The sequence below is a fragment of the Odocoileus virginianus genome, chromosome 10, assembly GCF_023699985.2.
Source record: "Odocoileus virginianus isolate 20LAN1187 ecotype Illinois chromosome 10, Ovbor_1.2, whole genome shotgun sequence".
Classification (NCBI taxonomy): domain Eukaryota; kingdom Metazoa; phylum Chordata; class Mammalia; order Artiodactyla; family Cervidae; genus Odocoileus; species Odocoileus virginianus.
In genome coordinates, this window is record NC_069683.1 from 31,805,390 (window position 1) to 31,816,019 (window position 10,630).

A 10,630-nucleotide genomic window follows, 5' to 3' on the forward strand; every position below is an offset into this window, starting at 1 on the left:
TTAATTTAGTCACATAAAAAATTGCCTTTTTTGATATTTCTACAATCACTTGCAAATGAAGTCTGGTGGGTTTTCTGCTCCTGAAAAATTTTAGGTCTTTGGTTCATTTTAATTTTTCATTGTTCTAGCCAGTATCTAAAATACAATGTTTAAAATGAAGGCATGAGGAATGGGAGTGCGTGTCCTAATTTTGTTCCTGATCTTTGGAGCAAAGCATTCAACTTACATTGCACTTAATAGCAAAAGATTGTATGCTGAAAACTATAAAATGCCAATGAAAGAAATCGAAAAAGTTCTCAATGAATAGAGAGAAATACAATACTTATGAATTTGATGACTCAACATGACAAAGATGTCATTTCTTCCCAAATTGATCTATAGGTTTAATGCAATCACTATCAAAATTCCAGCATGATTCTTTATAGTTAGACAATCTGATCTTAAAATTTAAATAAAACCACCTGTAAAAGAATGAAACTAGAACACTTTCTAACACCATACACAAAAATAAACTCAAAATGGATTAAAGATCTAAATGTAAGACCAGAAACTATAAAACTCCTAGAGGAGAACATAGGCAAAACACTCTCTGACATAAATCACAGCAGGATCCTCTATGACCCACATCCCAGAATTTTAGAAACAAAAGCAAAAATAAACAAATGGGACCTAATGAAACTTAAAAGCTTTTGCACAACAAAGGAAACTATAAGCAAGGTGAAAAGACAGCCCTCAGATTGGGAGAAAATAATAGCAAACGAAGCAACAGACAAAGGATTAATCTCAAAAATATACAAGCAACTCCTCCAGCTCAGCTCCAGAAAAATAAATGACCCAATCAAAAAATGGGCCAAAGAACTAAACAGACAGCTCTCCAAGGAAGACATACAGATGGCAAAAAAACACATGAAAAGATGCTCAACATCACTCATTATCAGAGAAATGCAAATCAAAACCACAATGAGGTACCATTACACGCCAGTCAGGATGGCTGCTATCCAAAAGTCTAGCAATAAATGCAATAAATGCTGGAGAGGGTGTGGAGAAAAGGGAACCCTCTTACACTGTTGGTGGGAATGCAAATTAGTACAGCCACTATGGAAAACAGTGTGGAGATTTCTTAAAAAGCTGGAAATAGAACTGCCATATGACCCAGCAATCCCACTTCTGGGCATACACACCGAGGAAACGAGATCTGAAAGAGACACGTGCACCCCAATGTTCATTGCAGCACTGTTTATCATAGCCAGGACATGGAAGCAACCCAGATGCCCATCAGCAGACGAATGGATGAGGAAGCTGTGGTACATATACACCATGGAATATTACTCAGCCATTAAAAAGAATTCATTTGAATCAGTTCTAATGAGATGGATGAAACTGGAGCCCATTATACAGAGCGAAGTAAGCCAGAAAGATAAAGACCAATACAGCATACTAACACATATATATGGACTTTAGAAAGATGGTAACGATAACCCTATATGCAAAACAGAAAAAGAGACTCAGATGTATGGAACAGACTTGTGGACTCTGGGAGAAGGCGAGGGTGGGATGTTTCGAGAGAACAGCATCGAAACATGTATATTATCTAGGGTGAAACAGATCACCAGCCCAGGTTGGGTGCATGAGACAAGTGCTCGGGCCTGGTGCACTGGGAAGACCCAGAGGGATGGGGTGGAGAGGGAGGTGGGAGGGGGGACCGGGATGGGGAATACATGTAAATCCATGGCTAATTCATTTCAATGTATGACAAAAACCACTGCAATGATGTAAAGTAATTAGCCTCCAACTAATCAAAATAAATGGAAAAAATAAAAAATAAAATAATAAAAATAAAAATAAATAATAAAATAAAATAAAATAAAATTTAAATAAAGAGCAAAGGAACTGCCCAATATAATTATTTTTAGAAAGAATGACACAGCCTGAATTTAGACTCACTACTTTTCAACAAGAATCAAGACAGTGTAGCACTAGTGTGGGGATGGGAGGTGTGAATTCCTGGGTTAACAGAACAGAGTAAAATTCAGAATTAGGTCCACACAAGTACAACCCACTGATTTAAACAAATGTACAAAAGCCATCAATGGAGAAAGGACAGTCTTTTCAATAAATGGTGTTGGAATAATTGGACTTTCATGGACAAAAACAAACTAAGCAAACTTCAACCTAAACCTCACATCTTATACAAAAATACACTCAAAATGGAGCATAGATCAAAATGTAAAGTGTTAGAGTTTGGAAAAAAGCACAGAAGAACTATTCAAGAGGAGTGTTAGGCAAATGTTCTTAGATGACATGAAATGCACAATGCATATATTAAAAGATTGAGAAATTGGATCTATATAAAAATTCAAATCAACAGCATAAGCAAATACCACTACACACCCATTAAAAGGTACATTTACAGAGGACTAATAATACTAACTGTTGGCAATATACTGAAGCAATTGGGGCTCTTAACATCACAAATGGGAGTGTAAAATAATACAGTCACTTTGGAAAATGGTTTGAAAAATTTTAAAGATAAACACCCTATTTCCAGCAATCTCACTCCTAAATATTTACCTAAGACAAACCAGAAAATATATTCACACAGAAATAACTCAAGTGTTCATAGCAGTCTCATTTACAATAGCTGAGAACTGGAAACAATTCCCGCCAACTGGTGATGGGATTAAAATAAGTGGTACATCTATACAGTGAAATACTACTTGCCAATAAAAAGAAATAAAATGGTGATACTCATCATAATGAATATTAAAATAAGTATGCTGAGAGAAGTCATTCACAACAATGTATATATAATATGATTTGTATTTTCTAAATTTACAGGAAAAGGAAACTAATCCATATTGTCAAAAAGCATATCAGTAGTTGTCTGTGGCCAAAGGCACAGAGAAAAATGGATTCCAAAGGAGCAGAAGAAATCATTGGGAGGTAATTGAAATTGAAATGCTTGATTGTGACTGTGGCTTCATGATTTCAAGTTAATCATTGTGAACTTTCTATTTCCCCTAAATCCTGACAAAAATGAAATGTCAGCTGTGTTACATAAAACACTGTAGAAAAAAATGATTCTTTAATTGTAAGATGAACATGGACTGAGAGGACAATATACAGAACATATTTTTTAGGCTTTTCAGAGTGCAGTGATTCTGATAACTTGAAATAATGCTTTCAGGGGCTCTGAAACTGTATCTGGCAGCATTATAAATATATGATCTCAGTTATGATCATGAGGCTCGCCAGGTAGGATGGATCCTCTGCCAGTGATGTCTCTTGGGAGTCACAGTGAAGAACTGTGAAGATTACGCTCACCAAAGAGAAATGAATGCCTGGTACACACACTGGCATGGCAAATTTTTCACTTTTGAAGTTCCGTGTGGTTCTTTTGCATATTACAGAGTCATCATTTTTGGTTTTATGTGATTATATATGTTTTCAAATTGTATTTTATCTTTTTAAATGAAATAATACTATAGTCTGTGTCTATTGATTCCCATATCTTAAATCTTAATGATTCTGTTTCTGTTGTCTCCACTGACTCCCACCGTATGTTTAGAATTTAGCTACTTCCTTGGTGCTGTTCATTATTTTTCAGTATGTACTTGTTATCATATTTATTGTTCAGTAGGAATAACAGGCTTGAGTTGTTTGTTTATCCAGTTCACCAAGAGGCACCACCTGTCCTTGACCATCTTATATTCAAGTTCAAGGCTTGAGACTATAGATCTCCAGGGATCTGAGAGATCTGTGCAAGACTTGGTCACTGAATATTTCTCTTATCCTAAGGGTGTATGTCTGAGAAGGCAATGGCACCCCACTCCAGTACTCTTGCCTGGAAAATCCCATGGATGGAGGAGCCTGGTAGGCTGTAGTCCATGGGGTCGCTGAGTCGGACACAACTGAGCAACTTCCCTTTCACTTTTCACTTTCATGCATTGGGGAAGGAAATGGCAACCCACTCCAGTGTTCTTGCCTGGAGAATCCCAGAGATGGGGTAGCCTGGTGGGCTTCCATCTATGGGGTCATACAGAGTCGGATGCGACTGAAGCGACTTAGCAGCGGCAGAAGGGTATATGTAAAGTTTATCCTTCAGAATTCTCATCTGGTTGTGTCCTAGACCTCGAAGTATATTCCTCCCCTCCCAAGATACCACTAAATGCAAACCTGGGTTGATAAGACTTCCTTCTGGCCTGTCAAATTCTCTCATTGCTGAACCATATGTGAGTGTTAGGTTTACTTCTCTGGGTTCTCACAGTTCCTGAGGAAGCAGCTCCTTATTAGTCTGTAACCTCTACTTAAGAGATCTTAAACATATTAACATTTGTTTTAGTTGTGCTCACTATATGATTGATTCAAATTACTAAACCTGCCATAATTGGAACAGAAATCTCAAAGGTAAAGGTAAATTATATGCCTGTGAGTGGAAGATTCAGTTAAGTTCAGTCACTCAGTCGTGTCCGACTCTTTGCAACCCCATGAATCGCTGCACGCCAGGCCTCCCTGTCCATCACCAACTCCTGGAGTTTACTCAAACTCATGCCCCTCAAGTCGGTGATGCCATCCAGCCATCTCATCCTCTGTCGTCCCCTTCTCCTCCTACCCCCAATACCTCCCAGCATCAAGGTCTTTTCCAATGAGTCAACTCTTTGCATGAGGTGCCCAAAGTACTGGAGTTTCAGCTTCAGCATCAGGTCTTCCAATGAACACCCAGGACTGATCTCCTTTAGGATGGACTGGTTGGATCTCCTTGCAGTCCAAGGGACTCTCAAGAGTCTTCTCCAACACCACAGTTCAGAAGCATCAACTTTTCGGTGCTCAGCTTTCTTTACAGTCCAACTCTCACATCCATACATGACCACTGGAAAAACCATAGGCTTGACTAGACAGACCTTTGCAGGCAAAGTAATGTCTCTGCTTTTTAATATGCTGTCTAGGTTGGTCATAACTTTCCTTCCAAGGAGTAAGCGTCTTTGAATTTCATGGCTTCAGTCACCATCTGCAGTGATTTTGGAGCCCAAGAAAATAAAGTCTGACACTGTTTCCACTGTCTCCCCATCCATTTCCCATGAAGTGATGGAACCAGATGCCATGATCTTAGTTTTCTGAATGTTAAGCTTTAAGCCAACTTTCCCACTCTCCTTTTTCACTTTCATCAAGAGGCTTTTTACTTGCTCTTCACTTTCTGCCATAAGGGTGGTGTCATCTACATATCTGAGGTTATTGATATTTCTCCCAGCAATCTAGATTCCAGCTTCTTCCAGCCCAGTGTTTCTCATGATGTACTCTGCATGTAAGTTAAATAAGCAGGGTGACAATATACAGCCTTGATGTACTCCTTTTCCTATTTGGAACCAGTCTGTTGGTCCATGTCCAGTTCTAACTGTTGCTTCCTGACCTGCATACAGGTTCTCAAGAGGCAGGTCAGGTGGTATGGTATTCCCATCTCTTTCAGAATTTTCCACAGTTTATTGTGATCCACACAGTCAAAGGCTTTGGTATAGTCAATAAAGCAGAAATAGACGTTTTTCTGGAACTCTCTTGCTTTTTTGATGATCCAGCGGTTGTTGGCAATTTGATCTCTGGTTCCTCTGCCTTTTCTAAAATCAGCTTGAACATCTGGAAGTTCTCGGCTCACGTATTGCTGAAGCCTGACTTGGAGAATTTTGAGCATTACTTTACTAGCATGTGAGATGAGTTCAATTGTGCAGTAGTTTGAGCATTCTTTGGGATTACCTTTCTTAGGGATTGGAATGAAAACTGGCCTTTTCCAGTCCTGTGGCCACTGCTGAGTTTTCCAAATTTGCTGGCATATTGAGTGCGGCACTTTCACAGCATCATCTTTCAGGATTTGAAATGGCTCAACTGGAATTCCATCACATCCACTAGCTTTGTTTGTAGTGATGCTTTCTAAGGCCCAGTTGACTTCACATTCCAGGATGTCTGGCTCTAGGTGAGTGATCACACCATCGTAATTATCTGGGTCATGAAGATCTTTTTTGTACAGTTCTTCTGTGTCTTCTTGCCACCTCTTCTTAATATCTTCTGCTTCTGTTAGGCTCATACCATTTCTGTCCTTTATTGAGCCCATTTTTGCATGAAATGTTCCCTTGGTATCTCCAATTTTCTTGAAGAGATCTCTAGTCTTTCCCGTTCTATTGTTTTCCTCTATTTCTTTGCATTGATCACTGAGGAAGGCTTTCTTATCTCTCCTGGCTATTCTTTGGAACTCTGCATTCAAATGGGACTATCTTTCCTTTTCTCCTTTGCTTTTTGCTTCTCTTCATTTCGTAGCTATTTGTAAGGCCTCCTCAGACAACCATTTTGCCTTTTTGCATTTCTTTTCCATGGGGATGGTCTTGATCCCTGTCTCCTGTACAATGTCACGAACCTCCGTCCATAGTTCATCAGATTAGATTTGCACAAATATACACAGGTAACACCACATACAACAGGTGATATCCTCACCTCCTCCATCCTTGCTCAGATATTATCTTCCCAATGAGGCCTGCACTGACACCTCCTGCCCTGGCATTTTAAGTTTCATTGCTCTGTCTTTTTTTCTTTCTTTATGACACTATCCCCTTCAAATAGTCTGAATCACTAGCTTGTTGATTTTATTATCACTTGTCTGCTATCAGATAAATTCAATGAGGGCAGATACATTGGATGTTTGTCATTTATATTTCTAATGGCTTATGATGTTCTCTGTAATACAATAACTCAATATAATTTTTGACGGGAATAACTACAAGTTGGTGTCACAGTTTCACTGGGAAGGAGACAGCAGTGCAGTGGGGAAAGCTGAACTTGCATCTCACTCATCTACAAGTAGGCAGTGGGAATCAACACACCATTTTTGCCAGAGCTGTGTCAGGAGTGCTCAGCAGGAAACTGAAGAAACACATACACACCCACCTGATGTTGTAGAAACACAACAGGAGACTTCCTCCAAAAAAAACCCTGGAATATGATCTAGCATACAATCATATACCAAATATCTACAGCATAATCAAAAATCACTTATCATACCAATAACCAGAAAAGTAAAAGCTTCAGTGAGATTAAACAATATATGCCCACATCAAGATGAAAAGAATCTAGAAATCATCTGTTAAGGATTTAAAACAGCCTTCAAACAAATGTTTCAACAAGCAACCATTAATTTCCTTGACACAAATTTGAAAAGTAGAAAATTTAAGCAAAGAAGCAAAAGTCAAAAAATAATAATGTGAAAATGACATAACTAAAAATACAAACACTGAAGTTAAAAAATAAAACTTGCTGGATGATCTCAATAGTCTAGTGGAGATGACAGATGATAGAATCAATAAACTTTAACAAAGATAAATATAAACAACTGATCTAAACAAAAGGGAAATAGATTGGGAAAAAAGTTCAGATCTACATGGATTTGTGGGAAAATAACAAGCTATTTTGGGAGTTCTAGAGGAAAGGAGAAAGAGGTACTGAGTAAATACTTAAATAAATGAAGTCTGAAAACTTTCCAAATTTGATGAAAGATATAGAGCTACAGGTGTAGGAAGCTGACCAAACTCAAACAGGATAAACCCAGAGAAATCCATACCACAACACACATAAGTAAAGCTCTGAAAATTAAAAGAAAGAAAAATCTTAAGAGCACTGATGAAATATCACTACTTATTATTTTAAAAATCCATAATATTTTTCAAGTACTAAAACCAAAGAATAGGCAAATGTAAATTCTATATCTGGCAGAAACAGCCTTCAGAAACGAGGTGAAATAAAGACACTTCAGATGAAGGAAAACGAAAAGAAATTTTTCCCAACAAATCCACCTTTAAATGATGGCAAAAGCAAGTTCCCTAAATAGGAAGCAAATAATAAAAAGAAGACATGGAACTCTAACAATTAAAAATAAATAGAATGAAAATAAAAAGGGAGCATATCAAAACATGTGAGATTAAGTTAAAGTAGTGCTGAGGGGGAAATTTACAGCACTGAATGCTTACATGACTAAAGAAGAAAGGTCTTAGAATATATGTAGGATTTTTGAAAGAAAAGAAAAAGGTAGAAGATAGCTCTACTTGATATGAAGACTTACACAGTTGAAGTCATCAGAATGCTGTGGTACTGGTGGAAGAAAAGATACATTGATCAAATGAAGCTAAACAAAAAAATCTAGAAAAAGACCTACATAAGTATGCCAAACATTTTTTTTTAAGGTACAGAAGCAGCCCAATGAAAGAAGGAAATCTTTTCAACAAAGGTTCTGGAGTAACTGGACAATCATAGATGGCAGAGCCACTTCAATCCTAAATGCCACACCTTACACAAGCATTTACTTAAAGTAGATTTGGACTTCAATGTATAATGTAGAACTATAAATTGTAAACCTTTTTTAAAAAGGAGAAAATGTTCAAAATATGGGACCTGTCAAAAATTTCTGGGAATTGACACTAAAACTACAATCCATAAACAAAAGATTCATCCAACTATTATTTTGAAAATATTATGTTTCAAGCATGCTTTGAATCATTTACTACATATATATATTTATACACACAGACACATACATACAGAGAAGCATATATACATGTATTTTAAAACATTTTTTAAATGTGTGGAATTAAAAAAAAAAAAGGAGATACAAATGAATTTATTTACAAGGCAGAAGCAGACTCACAGACTTGGAGAACAATCTTGTGGTTGCCAGAGGGGGAAGGTGGAGGATAGGGATGGATTGGGAATTTGGGATTGACATGTATCTAGTGCTATATTTGGAATAGATAACCAACAAGGACCTACTGTAAAATGAAATAAAATGATAAAATAAAAATTAAAAAAAATATTTTAAAATGGTATCCCCTTTATATTAGAATAATAGCGGTACCAGGGCATATAAGTTAATTCTATAATATGTTAAATGCTTTGTACACAAAGTGATTATTTTGTTGGAAGCACTCTGATTTTGATACCAAGCAGGACCCTATGGGGCCCCCAGGCACAGAAACCTTTCTGTGTCCCCTGTTTCTTGTTTGTTGGGAATAGGTTTCAGCCTCCAGGACCTTCCCTGAGTTCCAAATAGCAGGTTCAAACAGTTGCTAACCAGGAAAAGGAGGAGATAAAAAGCAAGGGAGGAGAAGTCAAGAAACAAAAGCAGCCTTGGGAGAATCCTGGTACCAGCTCAAGGGATACACATAACAATATTTTTGAGCGCTTCTGCAGAACTAAACCTCCAACAAATGGAAAATGTTAACTTCTTGATGACATATTATTTTTTCCAGAAAGAAGGTCACAGTTTGATTACCTTGAGAACCACAGAAACTCAATGGGAGACCAAATGAGGCCAGATTAAAGGAATGCAAGCCCTGCACACACTTTAATTCCGATCTCACCTTTAATTCCAATTTAATTCTTTAAATCTCACACTTTAATTCCAGCCTCACCCTTGAAACATTGCCATAAAACTCCTTATAAAATCGCCCTTGGTTGGGACACACAGTTTTGAGGCCATGAGCCCACTATGTCCCCTTTTACCTGGCAAAGTAATAAAGTTATTCTTTTATACTTCACCCAAAACTCTTCTCCAAGATTTGTTTTGGTACCAGTGCACAGAGACTGAGTTTTTGCATCAATTTTTCCATTTCTATTTTCCGTCAGTCTGTAATTTTTAAATGTTCAGGGTTCTTTTATTTACCATCTGAAGGATGAACCTATTTGCACTATTTACTGTCATTCTTAAGGCAATCTGCATTTCTTTGTTTCTTAGACTGTAAATAATGGGATTAAGCAGAGGTGTCAGCACTGTATATGTCACAGCCATCAGCATATCTTCATTGAAAGAGTCACTGTTCTTGGGCCTCAAATAGACAAAGCCAGCAAATCCATAGTGTATGCACACCACAGTGAGGTGGGAAGAGCAAGTTGAGAAGGCCTTATACCTCCCCTTGGCAGAAGGCATCTTCATAACTATGGACCCAATGAAGACATAGGAAATCATTATTAAAATAAAGCTGCCCACCAATACAAAGGCAGAGAGCACAAAAATAGGTAGCTCATAAGACAGAGTATAGTCACAAGCAAGGTGGACAACAGGCGAGATGTCGCAAAAGAAGTGCTGGATGGTGTTGGAGTCACAAAAAGACAAGTTGAATACAACGGTGATGATGCACACAGAAACCAGGAACCCTACCAACCAAGCAGCCATCATTAACTGAAAGCAGATCTTAGGGGTCATGAGGATGGAGTAGTGCAGTGGGTTGTGAATAGCAGTGTAACGGTCATAGGACATGGCAGCCATGATGAAGCAGTTATTGCTTGACAAGCCAAAGAAGAAAAACATCTGTGTGGCACACTCAGGAATAGAAATGGACTTACTGTCTGATAGCAAGTCCACCAACATGCGGGGGATGATTACCACAGTGGTACAGGTTTCTGAAAAGGAGAGGCCACAGAGGAAAAAGTACATGGGGATGTGAAGGCTGTGATTGAGCTTGACGGCCACCATTATGGACACATTTGCAGCTAGAATGGTCACATGGGAGAAGAAAACCATCACAAAGAGGAGATCTTGCAGGTCCGGGAAACTGGAAAATCCCCACAGAAGGAATGTGCTCACTGTGGTGTGATTGTCCAT

General features: G+C 38.1%; 1 protein-coding gene across 1 annotated transcript; it reads right to left on the reverse strand.

Moving 5' to 3' along the window:
- Positions 1–9,664: 9,664 nt before the first annotated feature.
- On the reverse strand, positions 9,665–10,630 carry LOC110121721 (olfactory receptor 10Z1-like). Its single transcript, XM_020868966.2, has one exon. It carries the CDS (start codon positions 10,628–10,630, stop codon positions 9,665–9,667), a length of 966 nt encoding a protein of 321 aa, XP_020724625.2.

Coding starts and splice junctions, on each gene's coding strand:
- LOC110121721 (XM_020868966.2), bottom strand. CDS start 10,630: ATGGACAATCACACCACAGTGAGCACATTCCTTCTGTGGGGATTTTCC.